This window comes from Geotrypetes seraphini, chromosome 4 (genome assembly GCF_902459505.1).
Source record: "Geotrypetes seraphini chromosome 4, aGeoSer1.1, whole genome shotgun sequence".
In the NCBI taxonomy this organism is placed as follows: Eukaryota; Metazoa; Chordata; class Amphibia; order Gymnophiona; family Dermophiidae; genus Geotrypetes; species Geotrypetes seraphini.
Window position 1 is genome coordinate 110,008,865 of NC_047087.1, and position 19,345 is coordinate 110,028,209.

The 19,345-nt window shown below is 46.4% G+C and overlaps 1 protein-coding gene across 4 annotated transcripts in view; it reads left to right on the forward strand.

The window, feature by feature from the left end:
* Positions 1-19,345, forward strand: part of B4GALT4 (beta-1,4-galactosyltransferase 4) — a 145,579-nt gene that overhangs the window by 75,276 nt on the left and 50,958 nt on the right. For all 4 annotated transcript variants that reach the window (XM_033943443.1, XM_033943442.1, XM_033943444.1 and 1 more), the window contains exon 5: positions 7,356-7,478. In XM_033943443.1, the coding sequence (XP_033799334.1) occupies positions 7,356-7,478 (123 nt within the window). The remainder of the gene's footprint in view (positions 1-7,355; positions 7,479-19,345) is intronic.

Consider the following 19,345-nt stretch of genomic DNA (forward strand, 5'->3'; position numbering starts at 1 on the left):
AGGCAGGCCTTTGGGGGTGGGATGCAGGCAGGCCTTCAGGGTGGGATGCAGGCCTTCAAGGGGGGGGGGACAGGTCTTCAGGGGGAGATGCAGGCCTTCAGGGGGGACAGACCTTCAAGGGAGGGGATAGGCAGGCAGGCCTTTGGGGGGATGCAGGCCTTCAGTACACGGAGGGAAGGAAGGGGGGGTTCAAAGAGACGTGCATATGCCGGACTTTGGGGGGGGGAAGAAATAATGGGTCTGAAAATAGAGGAGAGGGAGAGACATGATGGACCATGGGATTTAGGGATGAAAGTTACAGAAAGGGAGAGATGATGGACCCTGGGGTGGTGGGGAAGGGGGGATAGATGCTGGAAGAAAGGGTAGTTAAGAAAAGGTGGATCTGTGGAGGGAGATGAAAAAAAGGAAAGATGCCAGACCTCCTGGGGAGGGAAGGGAAACGGAGGGGGAGGACAGGGATGGCAGATGGATGGTTAGCACAGAGAAAGAAGAAAGAAGGGAGACCCTGGCAAGCAAGTTATCAGAAGACAACCAGAGCCTGGGACCAACAAGATTTGTATAATGATCAGACAACAAAAGGTAGAAAAACTAATTTTATTTTCTGTTTTGTGATTACAATATGTCAGATTTGAAATGTGTATCCTGCCAGAGCTGGTGTTAGACCGCAAACGTGAGCTAGAATTTAACAGAGAGAGGAAAAGTCTTTTTTGTTTGTTTATTTTGTTTATACCACAGCGCCGGTGTGGTTAGGAGAAGGCAAAGGGGGTGAAGAGGCTATAAAATAAACCCACGAGGATGTTTGAAAAACAAACACCCAATTGGGCAGGAAAATCGAATCAAATCGAAATTTTTTTTCCTGAATCAGGCAGCACTACTACCCGAAAATCCATCTTTTCAGTCACCGCTCCCTCTCTGTGGAATGCCCTTCTTTAGTTGTTCGATTAGAGAACTTCCTGGAAAAATTTAAAGCCAAACTTAAAACCTTCCTCTTTAAAGATGCCTTTTCTCTTTAGTACTATATTCAGCCTCTTAACCCCTTGATTCTTGTGAAGCTTTGTAATATCTAATACTTATTTTGAAATGATTCCCCTCCTAATGTTTTTGCCACTCCCCATTTACCGTCCTTTTTTATTAATTTTACTTCGATGTATTTTAAACAACCTTTCCCTCTCCTACTTTCCTTCCGTTTCATGTACAAACAAGCGACTGCTTGGGACCAGTCGTTCACAGCTTTACAACTGCCATCTCCTGCTCTGCCTGCTGTCTTTCCTGCTCTTTCTACCCCGACTCTCTGCAGCGATTTTCTCCTGCTGCCCTGCTGCCCCACTGCCCCAAATCTGCTCTCCTGCCGCCCGACTCTCCTGCCCTTCCCCGCACTACGAGCCTGTGGTTTTAACCCGCGGGTTAAAACCATGGGCTCACGAAGAGTAAAAACAAAAACATAAAAAGCAAAAAAGGTTGCTGCTCTTTAGCATGCGCAGATCATCTACAGTTTTGTGAGGTTCCTATTTAGGCACAGAAGAACAAGCACTAATGTGTGCTGACACTTGTGGGTTGTGTTTGAATATCAACACAAGAAGCTTCGCTTGCTAGGAAACTTTGTGTGCATGTATCAGGCATGCTCCTTCCACATTTGCTGCAGGTTTTCTGCACATAACATTTGCATGTGAGTAGCTTCTTGCATGCTACAGTATTACGCTTGCCTTGCAGTAGAAGCCAGAAATCTGCACACAGCTCTACCACCTGCCTTTCTGTATTGGCCTCTGTGTGAAGAATGCTAGGCAGGGCTATAAATTCCTAGGAACCAAAATGTGTTTCCATTAGCAGATCACTGACAGCTGAGGCGATACCTTTTAATTCCTGCGATCCGCTTTGAATCCGTGCATGCAAATGAGGAGAAACGCTTGCAAAGTGGACAGGGGTGCGATTCACAAAAGAAAATTGGGACACCTATTGGGTTGGCCGATCAAGAATAGAAGCAACTACTGGGGACCAGTCACACACGTCTCTGCCGACTCTCCTGCTCCATTGCCGCCCTGCACTCTGCCCCAATCTCCCTTGAATCTAGCTGTGGAACCGCTCTTCAGCTGTGGGTGAGCTGAAATAAATGCGCCCCGTGCTGAGCTCCAAAAGTATAACATGTCACACGGTTTTACAAAGAACTTCTACAGTTCCTTTCCTTTTGGCTGCCCCGATCTTCTACTGCTGCCCTGCACTCTGCTCCCGGAGGTTTTTTCCCTGCCCTGCTTCCTCTCTGCTCCGAGCCCTGGATCTCTGCCGCCTTTCCTGCAGTGCGAGCCCGCGGGTTTAAAGTATGCCTCCTACGCCACAGTGCAGCCCCGCTTTAAACCGCGGGCCCGCACTGCAGGGAAGGCGCAGAGAGCAGGGCATGACCAGCTGAGTGTCGGCAAAGGGACGAGGCTGCTGCCGCCGGGGATAATAAAAGCCCTTCCCTGGAAGAGCAGGAGAGTTAAAAACAGTTAAAAAGAAAAAGGACACAAAACAGTTAAAAAGAAAAAGGACACAAAACACATGCGCAGACCATCTGCAGGAAAAGCAGATGGTCTGCCCAAGCATGGAGATCGCACACCAGCGATCCGGGCAGGCAGATGGGAGCATTCCTCCAATCGCCTCCATTTGCATATTTTTGTTTTAAGAATTCATCGGACCTGCCCGGATCGAGCCCGATTGGACAGGTTCGTGAATCTGGCCCTTTGTGCTGTGTATAGAGGGGTCAAAGGTACCTTGACATGTTATTAATGAGTTGTAGAAAATCTGTTTTTCCTTCTTTTAAATGTATTCTTTTTTTCAGGAGCTTTTGTGTGTCATTGTGTCTGACCTTATCTTTTGGTCCAGGCAGACATTTAACAGCTCTCTTTGTCAAAGAGATCAGAGTTGAAGTTTTGTATTGAGTTCTTGGCTCTCATCCAGCTTAACTGGATACAGAATAGAGGTGTTTGCTAATAACAACATGATAGGTGATCATTTCTTTGAAGCTGTAGATACTGGAAATCCCTATGTTCCAAATGTTTCTAAGAGAAAAAAGAGAATGGGTTGCTTTGTAAGTACAGTCAACTCCGCTTAAATGCAAGCCCTTCGGATCAGACCGCGACGTGCGCTTAAACGGAGTGTGCGCTTAATCGGAGTACCACTTTTTATTCATGAAAAATCACAGTACGCTGTAGTCAGATGCAATAAAACTTTGATTCAACAAAAAACACACCGAATACAATGTAAAACGGTTCAGTTATAGAGACAACACTGTTCCAACTAATGCAATATGTACACTGTAAACCTTTTTTTAAACCAACATTCTCCTGAAATAATCAGTTATTATTTTGTGCACGAAGATTGCACAATTCAGGCTGTGTATCTGACTACTGATGCTGTAAAACTGTCCACAGTCGTGACATCCATTTATCTCCAGATAACAACACAGTGTGTGTAGGGACTTCAGCGCGTCCGAGAAGGAAACAGTCTCTGCAGGTGTTTCATTAGTCATGATGACAGCAGCAGTATCTCCATCCTTAGCTGACTCTTGGCTGTCTGCAGTGTCCTTTATGACTGTACAGATATCGGAATTAGTGCTGTCAGATGATGTGGGCACATCGTTGTCAACAGTGACATACAGCTCAAACTCTTGTGTCGAGAGTCCAACTGGGAGTTCAATGGACGAAGTGTCAGCTTCAGTTGTCTCATCAGATGCGTGAACGAAGCTCGTCCAACGTACCATATGAAGAGAGTCGAGCATCGTCATTTTTCTCGCGAGCTCAGCAGCTTGGGGGCTGGATTCTGTGCTTGCATCAAACACTGCCATCACATATCTTAGGACGAGTGACCTATAATGACGTTTGAAGTTTGCAATTATCCCTTGGTCTATCTGCTGGATCAACGAGGTCGTGTTTGGCGGCAGAAACATGAGTTTGATGTTGGTTAGTCTTATGTCATTGCTGTGTTTTTCCTTGTGCAATTATCACACGTTACAATGTGCCTCCTAGGCCTTCTCATCAGATTGTCAAGCTTCTGCAAACATTCAATCCACAGTGTCGCTGTCATCCATGTGTTTTTGTTGCTTTCATATTCAACAGGCAGGCGTTTTATGTTTTTGAATCACCGAGGATTTTGATTCTTCCCAATCACCAGTGGCTCGAGCTTTTCACTACCGTCTATATTGCAACTGAGCAGCAATGTCAATTGTTTCTTTGGCACCTTGAAGCCAACAGTTTCACTGCGTTTGAAAGCCAATGTTCTGTCAGGGATGGCACGCCAGTACAGACCCGTCTCATCGGCGTTGAAAACATCAGATGGTTCATATCCATCATTGACTAATGGCAACACTTCCATGACCCATCTTTCTGCACCAAACTCACCCGCATCTTGTTTTTCGCCATGCTGTTTCTTGAATTTGATGCCATTACAAACTTTTCATCTCTCTAACCATCCGTTTGATGCTTTTTTTTTTTTTTTTAATCCTTTATTTATATTTTCAAAAAAATTTACAAGAAAAACAACTTCTTGTTAAAGAAAAACAGTAGAATAGAGTTAATATAAGGCATCAAAAAATAAAAAGATGGAATAATTTATATCCTTCCTTAGACCACAATAACAAGGGGAGTATGGCCTGTATATAGGAGAAGTAAATTTCTTAATCACAATGCATATATATAAAAAAAAAAAGTAAGGCTATAACAATATAACTCAAAGTTTTCTACCTTTAATTCAATGCACCTATGTAGGCTTCATCAGACTATCTTTTTCAGCTCCAAAAAGATTTTTACTAATCTAGGAGAAAGAATACATACTTAATTTGTGTGTTCTTCATAATACACTTACAAGGGTAAGCTAGAAGGAAAGATACTCCCAGAGATATTATATCTTGTCTTAAGGACAAAAACTGTATCCTTCTTTCTTGAGTAACTTTTGTCACATCTAAGTACGCCCAAATTCTTTTACCATAAAACAAATTTTTTGATAATTTAAAGTATAACTTCATGAATGAATCCAAGTCCTGTTGGAAAATGAAAGATATCAATAATGTTGCTTCAGAGATAGATTCTTCAAGTATAGCAGATATATTTTTTAAGTCAACCTGTGAAGATTGAGCATTTTCCCCTCCCATAATCTCCTGAGACTTTTTAAGGGAAGGGGGAATAAATTCTGAAGAGTAACCAAGTATTTCCACCCCATATTTTTTAAACATGTCATACGGTGAGGTTCTAGGAGATTTAAGAAAGTTCAAGATTCTCACATTCAGCCTACGGTTGTAGTTTTCTATATTTTCTATTTTCCGTTGCAAGAACGTACTATCTTTTATTCCAGTATTTTTGTAGTCATGTAATGATTGTACCTCAGTTTGCAACTTTTTAAGTGAGCTTTTAGTTTCAATGTTCATCGGCTCAAAGGTTTTAGTAACATTATCTAACTTGGCTCCAAGAGCCTTTACCTCCTCTGCTGTCTTCATTGTGGCAACATCCAGTTTATGGAGCGCCTTTAGTATAGCTGATAAAGTGTCCTCGTTGGAGGAGATTGAATCTCCAAGACTGGTCTGCATTGGCAGAAGCTCATCTGCTGTGGAACCTCTCTCAGTGGGAGCGTCGGGTGCAGCTTTGGCTTCCCTTCCTTCCACTTCCTGGGCAGCCGTGTCAGCCAGACAAAAAGGCAGGACAATTGGTGCGGGCGAGAGCGAGATCTCCTGCCCAAGCGGGAATGAGTCTTCTCTGCTCATTCTCGCAATGGGGCTCAGCTCGCCTATTCTCGAGCAAGCTGCTGGAAAGCACTGCTCCGTCTGCTGAACCAAGGCAGGCGAGGGTGTTGAGGAGGTAGGCACCCTCACAATACCTTTTCTTTTTGTGTGCAGCATCGCAGTAACCAAGAAATCCAACTATGATGGGATCAGTCTCAACGCTTCCAGCTTAGCGCCCCATCCGTTTGTTGCTTTGAAGTCTTCTATGCCCAGTTCTTCAGATAACTATGTAGTTTTCTTCATCAGCAGAGGTCCACTGATTGGCAGTTGTCGACTTTTAGCTTCAGCAAACCATTGTAGCAATGCCTGTTCAACGTCTCCAGCCTTCCCAATTCTTTTCCGTTTTCTGGTACGATTGCTGTTGTTTTGCCAGTCTTTCAATATGGCTTGCTTTTTTTTTTTTTTTTTTGTAAGTCTGAGAAATCTAGCTAGGGTGTATGCTGTAATGTTTTGCAATAGAGACCTAACTCTCCCTTTGGTCAAGTCTGTTTAAGACATCAACACGTTCAGCCAAAGACAATGATTTTTGTCCACGTGATGCCATAGTGCAGTTCCAAAAGTTCGAACGCCTAGACTGCTGTTCCAAAACATGTGGCTCATCCACGTCAGATCGTAAGTGCTTTTAACCAGAGTGAACGTAATGTGAATGAATAGAGGTGGGACGTATAACATCAGTGCGAATAAGCGGATTGTGTGCTTATCAGAATTGCAAATATCCGGAGTTTAAATCCATTGACTTTAATGTAAAAAAAAAAAAAAAAACGGGACCATGGTGGTCGGGTGCAGGTAACCAAAGCGTGCGCTTAACCGATGTGCACTTAGGTGGAGTTGACTGTACAACTCCAAAGGATAGGCAACAAGGTCCTGTCCAGCTTTGCAGTTATTTGCTAGAAACAGAAAGTCCATTCTGTATATTCAAGTGGATTAACTTATTATTTTTTGTTTAGATGTAGCTCAAGGTGAGTTACATTCAGGTACACTACATAGGACAGTTAAGCTAGTGCCAGTGCCGGGCCTTGTATAGACTCCGGAATCCCTGACAGTGGGAGTATGGCAGAAGATGGAGGGCTCTTTATCGCTGGAGATAGCTTGGTGTTGCCCAAGTCCTCTGTCTTCTGCCACCCTACCACTGCTTGTCAGGGAGTCCAGAGTCTATATAAGGCCTGGCAATGGCCTTTTATTTTAAGGCACATATGTAAGTTGTTTATTGTATGCTGTTATTTTAATAATCTTTTATGTTCTCTTTTATTATGTATGTAGTGTTTTGTTTAATTATGTATGTGTTGTTGTTATCCGCATAGATGGTTGATATGCAGGCTACAAGTGTTTTAAATAAATAAATACCTCCTTTTGGGTTGCATTTATAGAATAGCACGAGATGTGCATGTACACCCAGAGTAATGCCACTTAACTCCAATAATCGATTTTTGGTTAACTAGTTTACACACGTATCTATGTTCATAGCTCAGATTTGGGTGACCTATATAGAAGCAGAGGGTTAATTTAGATAAGAAAGTCAAAGTGTAATTCACAGTGATGTTTTAAAGACTTTTCACTTTTATTTTTTTTCTTCTGATGGGCTTTTATCCCCACTTCCATTGCTTTATTGTAGATTACGTTATCAGGGATATTTTGGTGGCGTCACAGCAATGACCGGGGATCAGTTTGACAAGGTAAATGGATTCTCCAACAACTACTGGGGCTGGGGAGGAGAAGATGACGACTTGAGAGTAAGGTGAGTGAGCTCTAGGGGATAACTGAGTCTGTTCTTGGATAGAAACATGGGCATCAACTGTATAAACTGGCACCTCTATTATAGGCTCTATTATAAGCCCACGTGGTAACAATCAATAAAAATATAACCAATATATGTACCACCACTCAACCAGAAAAGTGAGTCTGCTATCAAAAGGCCTCAGAATTGGAGCCTACGCACAGTTGCACAATCACAAACTGGGAAAGTCAGCATAGTGTTGCTCCTGTTCGCTCCAATCATTGGCCACGAGACCTGGTGCTAACACTTATTTTATCCCTTATTTCACTATTTTTATCGTTTTTTGTAGTAAATATTTAAATACTAGCTTATGCAAGTTACACCAGTGTCTTCAGATTTATCATTTCATTATTCCTCCATTTTCTTAAAAGTATATCCACTTATCCAGTATATAGAAAAAAATGACAAAAAAGCCACTTATCTTAGGCAAGACTTGTCTCTAAAAATGCCTCTTTAAACAGTGCTTGTCTCTAGAAATGCCGACGCGGCCAGCGTTTCGCGGACTGTATTTCTGTCCGCTGCTTCAGGGCCAGCACTAAGGCATCCAATTCTACAATTCAAAAAAAAGTTTAATCAGCTCACTATACAAATGAATCCTCATAAATAAATAAAACGTTACTTACATAACTTAATTTCATCCGTCAAAATTTTCAAACACTATCAAAATGGTGACAGCGTTTCTTTTATGCAAGTTCAAGTATTAGCGTGATGACATAAGGGCGTACTACCATGGCCCCTCCCTCCTTAGCTCATTGGTTCCACATTTCAAGTACTAACCAATGGGTCACAACAAATAGCATCCACTCCCAACTAGTAGAAATGTTGCCATTCCATAATCAGTTCCTTATCTGACAACAAGGTTTGCATTACATAAGATAAGGAACTGATTATTAGAAAAGCTGACAAGGGAGGCATGATAGTTTTGCTCAGTAGAGAAGTGTATTTGAGAGAAGCACAACGGCAATTGTTTAGTGATGACCAATGTTCCCTCTAAGGATTGATGAGGTGTGTGCAAAAAAAAAAAAATATGCATGAGCGACAAGTTACATACTCCACAAATTTATGAGCAGGCGCGGAGGACGAGTGCCCGTAAGATTGTGGGAGGGTTAAATACTCAAAACTTAGAAGAATAACAATTTACTTAAAGTTTTTGCTTTGCCAGCTTTCTGGTATCTTTACATACAGTGGCGTACCTAGCATATGTAACAGCCGGGGCCCATCATTTTTTGGCACCCCCCCCCCATCTGTACGAAAAACATGATTTTTAGTAACAAGCCACACGTCACACAAAAGTACCTAGGAAAAGGCAGCATCTTACATATTGCAGTGAGCAGTACATCAATACACCCATTGTAAAACTAAACAAGCCAGACCAGCACAGATCAATCCTACACCGTCAATCCTAACAGAAAACCATGTCTTTCAAACACACAGAACACAGAAAACACCTTTGCCTAGTATGGAATATGTCATCACAAACTAACCCCTCCCCCTTTTACAAAACTGTAGTGTGGATTTTAGCCACGGTGGTAACAGCTCTGACGCTCATAGAATTCTGAGCATCGACTTCCGGTGACGTCACGGACCAAGATGGAGGGTTAGAGACATTGCTCTGACTCTCCACTCCGTAGCAGCGTATCTTTCCCGTGGGGAGAGCTGAAATTTGCGAGTGAGCGAGTCGCGGGGAGAGCGTGCAGCCTAGCGCGCTTCCAGGATGCCGTCAAAAAAAAGAACTGAGACCGGCAGAGTGTCGGAGCGCGGAGGAGAGCAGGGAGGCCTCAGACACGTGCGGGGGACCTCCGGCATGTCCGCGCGCGAGTCGGGAGACAGCGCGTCGGAAGATGACTCGGAGCGCGGTGCCTCCCCGCGGCTACGGCGTGCAGGAACGGCGGCGGCGGTTACAAGAGCCGATCTGCAAATGTGGGCCACAGAGATCAAAGAGGAGGTGGCAGCAGTTAAAGGAAAAATAAAAGAGGCAGTGAAAGAGATCCGGCAGGACTTTGCTGACTTGCTGGGCAGAGTGGAAGACACTGAAAAGAGATTGGGGGAGCAGGAGGAGACGGTACAAGGACTCACTACCCAGGTGAAAGCAGTCCAAAAGGATCTGCTGGATTGCTGTGCTCAAGTGGAGGATCTGGAGAATAGGTCCCGACGGAACAATGTCCGGATCCGGGGAGTTCCAGAAACAGCGGAGTATGGTGATGCTGCGGCTGTGGTGCAGGAGCTTAGCTGGTTTCTGCTGGCCGAGGATGGGGTATCTGACACTGCTCCTGGGGGCCTGAGAGTGGATAGGGCACACCGCACACTGGGTCCGAAGTCTGGAGATTACCCGAGAGATATTATAGCCTGCATCCACCACTTCCCAGATAAGGATCGTCTGGTGAAGAAAGCTAGAGACATGGGTGTTATATCCTGGAAGAATTTGAAAGTGGAGATATTCCAGGATCTCTCGACCATCACTTTGCAGAAGAGGAGAGAGTTTCGACCGTTGCTGGAGGTGCTGAAGCAGAACAACTTACGCTATCACTGGCTGTTCCCATTCGGCCTGCTGGTTACTTTTAATGGGGTGCATAAGCGTGCGACGACGGTGGCGGAGCTGCAAGCGATACTTCTGAAGGAGGGCCTGGTGCAGATGGGAGATTCCGTTTTGAGCAAATTATCGGCGCAGAAGTTGGAGCGGTATCAGTGGAAAGCGGTGCCCCAGAGACGGAGAGGACGACAGAGCTCTCGACTTGAGGGGGAGGCAACCGAGCTGGGCGCAGCTGCGGCCCCGGACACCTGAGTGGATGGCTGAGGGTGTTCGTGTTCACCCGCTGCAGGGTTCTGGACCTTGGTGCTGATCCAGTGCTGACTTTGGGAGTGTGCCTGAGAGTATATGGTTAAGGGGATGGGGAGCGATTGCAGGGGGGCTAGGGTGTGTGAGAGGTTTGGATGTGAGGACGGGAGGTACATTAAAGGTGGCATGGGGGGGTGGTGAAGTCACTTGAAGTCTTGGAAGGAGTGGGGAGAGAGGGAGTGTGGGTCTGGTGTGGAGGGGGGTGGGGAAGATTGGGGAGGATGGGAGAGGATGGGGGGGTGGGGGGAATGGGGGGAGGGGAGCTTGGGTCACGGAGGGGGATGGTAGGGGGAGGGGTGTTGGGTGTGTTGCTGTTAGTTGAGGATGGGGGGGGATAAGGTTCTTAGATTGGGAAGTTTGAATGTTAAGGGGCTTAACATGCCACGTAAACGGCAACTGTTGTTGAAAGAAGTTAAGCGCCTATGTTTTGATATTTGTTTTGTTCAAGAAACTCATTTTGTAAAAGCTGGAGAAAAACTTGTACAGTTCCGGGACTATCCAGTGAGGGTTTGGGCATCTAATAGGGTGGAGCGGAAAAAAGCGGGGGTGGGGATTCTGTTCTCCCACAAGTTGAAGGTGGTCCCAGAAGGGGAATGGAGGGATGAGGGAGGGAGATGGCTTATCTGGACTGGTACGGTTGATGGCATCCGGGTAACGCTGGTTAATTTGTATGCACCTAACTCTCAACAGGGCCACTTTTTTGACCTTCTCCTGCCCAAAATTTTAGCGGTCAAGGTGGGGCACTTGGTGGTGGGGGGAGATTTTAATTTGGTTCTTAATCAGGAATGGGATTCCACGGGCAAGGGGAGTGACAGACTTAAGAGTGATAGAAAAGATCTGAAGAGATTTCTGGAAGTCCTTAATGTGGAGGATGGGTGGCGGGTGCAACATTGGATGGGTAGGGACTACACTTTCTATTCTCCTGTACATGAGGTGTACACTCGCATTGATTTGATATGTGTGGATAAAGGGTGGGGGGGTAAGGTGTTAGACACCAAGATTGATACCATTGGCTGGTCTGACCATGCCCCGCTATGGATGGATCTGAGCTGGGGAGGACCTCGGGGGGGAGATACGTACTGGAGATTAAATGATACCCTGTTAGGTGATCCGAAAATTGTGCAGAAGTTAGAAACGGGGATCTATGATTTTCTAGAGTTTAATAATGTGGATCAGTTCTCCCCCGTGACAATCTGGGAAAGTTTGAAAGGGGTGTTAAGGGGGGAATTGATCTCTATAGCTGCCTATAAGAAGAAGTCTCGGCAGAAGGAGGAATTGCAGCTCCGGGAAACACTCCGCACTTTGGTGGATCAACACAAGAGGGGTCAGGGGGGCCCGCAGCTGAGGCTTCGGCTTCAGGAAACCCGAATGGCCCTTGGGAAGTTAGAAGATGAGGTGATTAAATTTAATCTTGAGAAGTTGAGGCTTAAATATTTTGAATCGGGAAACCGGGCTAGTAAACTTTTGGCTCATAGGGTCAAAGTGCAACAATCTAGGAGTAATATTTTGGCTATTAAGGAGAGGGATGGCACGGTTATTACTGAGGAGGTAGGCATACAAAGGCGGTTTCGGGAGTTCTACCAGGAACTTTATACTCCAGAGCTGGAGGGTTCCGTGGAGGAGAGCCAAGCCTATTTGAGAGATTTGGGACTGCCCACTCTATCTGGGTCGGATGCGCTGGGGCTGGAAGGTGATATTACGGTGGATGAGGTATTACGTGTTATTAGACAATTGAAGCCGGGAAAGTCTCCGGGCCTGGACGGGTTTACAGGGCTGTTTTACAAAAAACTTTCTCCCTTGGTTGCGCCTTTACTAACTAGATTATTTAATTCCCTGAAAGAGGGAGAGCGCTTGCCTTTCTATATGCGTTTGGCAGGGATCACGATACTGCCTAAACCAGGGAAAGATGCGTCTTTGTGTGGCAGCTATCGCCCTATCTCTCTGTTAGGCATTGATACCAAAATCTTGGCCCGTATTTTGGCTGATAGGATGGCAACCTATATGCCGGACTTGATTCACCCGGACCAGGTGGGGTTCATTGGGGGGCGCCAGGCGGCTGATGGTATTCGGCGGGTGCTGAACTTGGTGTGGGCGGCTCGTAGATCAAGAACGTCTTGGGTGGCGGTGGCGGTGGATGCCGAAAAGGCGTTCGATCGGGTGGATTGGACGTTTATGGAGGCTGTCCTACGCCAGATGGGATTCGGGTCACGCTTTATTTCTTGGATTCTTACGCTTTATCACACCCCGATGGCTTGCGTCAAAGTTAATGGGGTCTATTCCAAGCCCTTCGAGTTACATCGAGGGACGAGACAAGGGTGCCCACTCTCTCCCCTGCTGTTTGCTCTGGTGATCGAGCCTTTGGCTCAAAGCATACGTCTGTCCCGGCATGTGAAGGGGGTGCAGGTGCAGGGGGTTGAGCATAAACTGTCCCTTTTTGCGGATGATATTTTGGCCATAGTGGAGGGGTCGGAGAGTTCACTTCTGGCTCTACGAGACCTGATGCGGGATTATGGGCGGATCTCTGGCTTCAAGGCTAATATGTCTAAGACGGAGATCTTGAACATTTCGGTACCCGAGCTGGAGGCCCTGGAACTGCAACATAGGGTCCCCTTCCGCTGGGTGAAAGGCCCCATTAAATATCTGGGGATTTTGCTGGGGGTGGATTGGGATACCCTGTTCCGCCTTAATTATCTTCCTCTGGGAGCGGCAATGCGACAAGACCTTGATAGATGGGACCCTCTGTGCCTTTCTTGGATGGGTAGAATGGAGGTGATACGTATGATGGTCCTGCCCAGATTTCTCTATCTATTTCAAGTTCTTCCTGTTGAAGTCCCTAAAGCCTATTTTATTCGCTGGCATAGGTCACTTTTACAATTTATCTGGAGGGGTAGGCGTCCCCGGGTTGCGAGATATGCAATGTTCAAATTTAAGGAGGAGGGAGGCATGGGGATACCCAATTTGGAATTATACTACCGGGCGGCACAGCTTAGGGCGGTTGTAGATTGGCATGCGATTCCGGCCAAATTGTGGGTTCAGGTGGAACAGGGTCTCATGGGGGGCCCTAGGGGCATAACGACGCTGTCTTATTTACCGTGGGTGGGCTTAAGGGAGAAGGAAATTGTTAATCTTTCTAATCCTTTTATAAGATGGACGCTACGGGTCTGGATGGGGGCTAGTAGGAAACTGGTGGATAGGGTGCGGGGATTACATTTTTTGCCTATTAGGTATGCGGAGGACTTCACTCCGGGTAGGGAGGGGGGAGTCTTTTGCAGGTGGGAGCGAGGCGGGCTGAGGCGTTTTGGCCAGCTGTTGGAAGGGGAGAGCATTCGTGGGTTTCCTGAGGTGCAAGCTTCTTTCCACCTGGAGCAGCGTGATTTATTCCCCTATCTTCAGGTGAAGGATTATATTATGCGATTCAAGATGGGGGACCTCCACGATTATAAGCGCTCGAGGTTTGAGCTCCTGTTGGGGGACCCAGTGCGTCGGGGCTGCATTTCGCATCTATACCGCATATTGCATGCAGACCCTGGTCAACAGACATCTTATATGCGGGCTTGGGAGGAGGATTTGGGGCTCACCTATACGACAGAGGAATGGGAACAAATAGCACTGCGAATACACCACGTGGCGGTGGCTCCACAACTGGTGGAAAATGCTCTTAAGCTTCTTGTGCGATGGTATGTTACTCCTGTGATGCTTGCAAAGATGGGCACCTCATGTACAGGGGAATGCTGGAGAGGGTGTGGTCTGAGGGGTACGTTCTTCCATATGTGGTGGGAGTGCCCTCACATCTTGGAGTACTGGACTCAGGTGTTCCATTATGTGGGGCGCCTCTTGCAATGTAATTTGCCATATAGAGCGGAAACAGCTCTGTTGGGGGTACTCCCAGGGGAAGTGGAGGAAACGCAGGACAAGATGGCACGTCTGGCTTTTACAGCGGCTAGGCTAATACTAGCCTCTCTTTGGAAAAGCCCTACGCTACCCACGGTGGAGATGATGAGAGTGAAACTGGGCTGGGTATGTGAGAAATTTCGCCTTTCCGCTCTACTTACCCGCCAGAGGCGACAGTTCGAGGATCTGTGGGGTAGGTTCCTGGAGGTGGAGGGTAGTTCTGAGATTCCTGCAAGGGAGGCTTAGATTGCTTACTCCCGTATGGGAACCTCCTTTGTTTCCTGGGCTTCTGTCCCGCTCCTTCTCCTTTATGGAGCGTATTGAGTAGTGGGGGGGGATCTTGATGCTTCTTGGGGAGGGGTCAATTAGCTGGCTCTTTGGGGGGGGCTGGAGGGGGGGTCTTGGAGGGGGGGGATGGGGGGTTTGGTTGTGGGGGGGAGGGGTGTTTCATATTGTACACACTGTATACCTGCTTATTGTTTTTCTTTTATGGTTATGCCACACTGTGGTACTTGTTGTAATAGTGGATACAGTGCTTAAATAAAGAATTACAAAAAAAAAGAATTCTGAGCATCAGAGCTGCTACCACCATGGCTGGCGCTAAAAAACGCTCCACAGTTTTGTAAAAGGGGGGATAAAATAAAAAATACACAGCTTCAACGCTCTAGCTCAGGGGTGCCCAAACTTTTTGGGCTTGTGAGCTACTTTAAAATGACCAAGTCAAAATGATCTACCAACAATAAAATTAAAAAACACAAAGCACATTATACGCTGAGAAAATGTTAATTATCATTCCTATTCTGGGTTTTTTTCAAAGAGGTCAAGGCAGATGATTCTATGCATTGTCACCTCAGTAACAACCATTCAAAAATAGACAAATATACCCCCCTTCCTTTTTATTAAACCATAATATCAGTTTTTAGCGCAGGGAACTGCGCTAAATGCCCAGCGCTGCTCTTGACGCTCATAGGCTCTCTGGGCTAAAAAACACTATTGCGGTTTAGTAAAAGGGGGCCATAGTGCAAAATATAGACAGCATATATAAATTCAGATACATTTTTATCACTAAATTTAAAATAAAATAATTTTTCCTACCTTGTCTGGTGATTTCATGAGTCTCTGGTTGCACTTACATCTTCTGACTGTGCATCCAATCTTTCTTCCCTACTTTCAGCCTGTATGCTTCCTCTCCTCCAGACCTTATTCCCTCCCCTAACTTTTTCTTCCTCTCTCCCTGCCCTTTCTTTCTTTTTTCTCTCTTGATGCCCCCTTTCTTTTTTTCTGTTTCCCTTGTGTCTCCCTGCCTGCCCCCTTTCTTTCTTTCTTTCTCCCTACCCTCCACAAAGCCACTGCTGCCACCATCGGGGGAAACAGGCCCCAAAGCACCACCGCGGCTGCCCCAAGCTCTCTCTGCTTCCCACCGTCGGGCCGACCAGCATTCCCCCGACGTCAATTCTGCCGTCGGAGAGGAAGTTCCGCCAAGCCAGGCAGCGATTGGCTGGCCCGAACTTCCTCTCTGACGGCAGCCTTAGGGGGGGGTGCACAGCTGGCCAGATCCGGACCTGGCTGGCTGTGCACTCCCCCTAAGGCTGCACCCGGGGTGGACCGCCCCCCCCTCCCTTGGTACGCCACTGAAGACGTGGCAGCAGCTCCTCTTACGATCCCCACCTGTGTCGGAAGTGCGTCGGGGATCTTACTATGCAGTCCTCAGTTTCCCACTGCGTATTTTAGTGAGCGACACGAGAAAAATTATGAGCGACGCCAATGAAAATAGTGAGCAATCACTCATGCGCTCAGCTTAGAGGGAACATTGGTGATGACTATGATGTTCTCTCTTTGGATCCTACTGAACATCTACAATCAAGAATTAATATATTAACGAAACAAGGAGTAGAGAAAGGATATCTAACAAATAAAGAATTTCGGTTTTTGAATGTATTACATCCGAAGATTCCAATTTTTTATTTATTGCCAAAGATTCACAAATCATGTACTGCACCACCGGGAAAACCTATTGTCTCAAATCGAGGAGCATTGTTGGAAGCGTCTTCTATTTATATTGATAAATTTCTTCAACCTTATGTAAAACAAACTATTTCATATATTCAGGACACGACAGAGTTTTTGAAGAAACTTGAGGGAATGAGTCCTGATCCACATTTTTTGTTAGTAACTATTGACGTTTGTTCCCTGTATACGATAATACCACAAAATGAAGCCTTGGATATAATTCATCAGACTTTAGATAAAAGGGTAGATCCCAGGGTACCAACGGATTTCATTTGTAAGCTAGTGGATACTGTCCTCCATGATAATTTTTTTATGTTTGAGGATCATCTTTTCCATTGTCACCACCTAGTCTCTGGCCGAGCGGATTTTGGTAGCTAGGCAGTGATGTATTCTGACACCCTGGCGTGAGCCCCTTTGAAGTAGGGCAACCTCTCAAGCTTGGAACAGCTGAAGTGTGCTTTAGTACAAACAGTCCAGTAGTCAGAATGGCTTCAATTATAAATCATAGTTTTTATTTGGTCATTAGCCTTAGCAACCTCAAGAAAGACCGGTTTCACCAGTAACATAAAATTTTGCACATAGGAAAAAGTTCATTCAAAAATCAAAAATATAATTCCCACTACTCTGGACTTCCTAAATGCCTCATAGTACAAGCATTTTCCTTCACCAGAGTGCATTCATTAAAGGGGCTAGCTGCCCTCAAAGTCCAAGGTTCTTTCAATCTAAGCAGTCCTGCTGAACCTGGTTATATGGAAACTATTTTCCTGCGTTTGTACTGCAGGAGATAAAGCGAAGTTACTTACCTGTAACGGGAGTTCTCCGTGGACAGCAGGATAAGTCAGCCACACTTTTGGTGACGTCATCTACGTTCCCAATTCGGATTTGCTCTCCCAGAGCTCAGGTGAGGCTTTAGGAGCCTCATATGAGCATGTGCAGGTAGCCCTATATATACCTGTGCTGTCTCTCACTAATCCAGTGATTCCCCTAGCTTGAGTCTTATTGCAGTGTCACCCATAGGGGAGGAGGGAGGGTCAGTGTGGCTGACTTATCCTGCTGTCCACAGAGAACTCCCGTTACAGGTAAGTAACTTCACTTTCTCCATGGACAAGCAGTATAAGTCAGCCCCACTTTTGGTGACTCTCCAGCTGCGTAAGAGGGTGTAAGAGGATGGGGTCCCCGTCGGGGATGGTCCCCTCTGCGTCCCCGCTACCTCGCTGCGGTAGGGTGAGGCTGCATAAATGTCAGGTGAGGGACAGAGACAAAGCCCCAGTTACTGAGACCAGTCAGAGGTTATGCGTTGTAAACAATAGGAACTTTATGTTGGTCCTTAGAACTGGACCAACACTCCTTCTTTTTTTCTTTTTTTTTTTTAATCTACCAACATGGTAGAGTATGTATCTCAATAACAGATAGCGATTATAACAAATATATATCAATAACGTGGTGTTTGAGTAACACTTTTTTTTTTTTTTTGATTGTGCAAATTGTGCCAACATAGCAGAATATAAGCTGTCTAACAGTCTCTTCTGTCTGATTCAGACAGATCAGATAGTCCTGTTCATCTAGTCCAGGTATTGGTGTCTTTTGCTGTGTCTGTTTTGGTCACCATTCGTAGTGTGTTGAGACCAAAGTCATTGGAGGTCTGTTTTCGGGCGATCCAGGCAATAGTGTCTGGTGAGGGTGTGTGGGGTAGACCATGTGGCTGCTCTGCAAATGTCCTGATGTGGCGTGTTGCTGAGGTTTGCCAATGTTGCGGCCATGGCTCTTAGTTGGTGTGCTGTGGTCTTTCTCTCAAGGGACACTCCCTCTTGCTCGTAGCAGGAGGCAATGCAGTTTGAGATCCAGTTGGATATAGTGCGTTTCCCCACTGGTGTTCCTGGCTTGTTGGGGTCAAAGAAGACAAATAGTTGTACTGCCTTTCGCCAGTGTTGCGTTCGTTAAATGTATAGGCGAAGTGCACGGGTGCAGTCCAAGATGTGTAGGAGTTGTTCCGTGCTGTTGGTATGTGGTCCCGGGCAGAAGGAGGGGAGCACTATCAATTTGGTTTACATGGAAAGATGAGACTACCTTAGGTAGGAACTTTGGATGAGTTCTCAGCACTGCGTGATCATGAAGGATCTGTGTGTCTGGTGGGTATGTCACCAGGGCCTGTAGTTCGCTGATACGCCTTGCTGATGTGATGGCAATGAGCAAGACTACTTTCCAGGTGATGAATTTGATTGGCGCATCCTCCAATGGCTCGAAGGGATGCGCTGTTACCCTGCGGAGGATGATGCCCAGGTCCCACGCTGGCGGTAGGCGGGGGGTGCAGGTTTATAAGCCCTTTCATGAATTTGGACACTAGTGGGTGTGGGGCTAGGGTCCTGTCCTCAATGCGGTTGCGGAACGCTGATATAGCGCTGAAGTGGACTCTTATGGAGGATGTTTTCAGGCCTGCTGTGGATAAGTCAAGTAAGTATTGGAATACTACTGGGACCTGGCAGGTGAGTGGATCTTCTCCTTTCGAGACACACCATATGTGGAATCTTTTCCACTTGCGCCTGTATGATTTCCTGGTTGCCGAGCGTCTGGCTGCTCGCAGTACCTCGGTCACTCCGGTTGACATGTGGAAAGGGTCCAGGATTAGCTTTTCTACATCCATGCTGTCAGTGTTAGTGCTTTCAATCTGGGATGCAGAGTTGTCCCTGGTCCTGGGTGATGAGGTCCGGTCGCAGCGGTAGACTGATTGGCGGCTGTGTGCTGACATCTGGTATAGGCAGGGGAACCACACCTGTCTCGGCCAGTGGGGCGCAATGAAGATCACTGTGGCTGCCTCCTGCCTGATCTTCTGTAGCACTCTGTGGATGAGTGGTATGGGGGGAAAAGCATAGAGCAGGCGTTCCCCCCCAATGTATGGAGAAAAGCGTCTCTGGTTTGACTGGTATTGTGCCAGTCTTTTGGAGCAGAATTGAGGGCACTTCTTGCTGTCCTCTGCGGCGAGGAGGTCCCTTGTTGGGAGGCCCCATTTGTGGAAGAGATCCTGGGCTACCTCCGGATGGAGGGACCATTCATGGGGATCCAGCTTTCTGCTGAGGCTGTCCGCCAGGGCGTT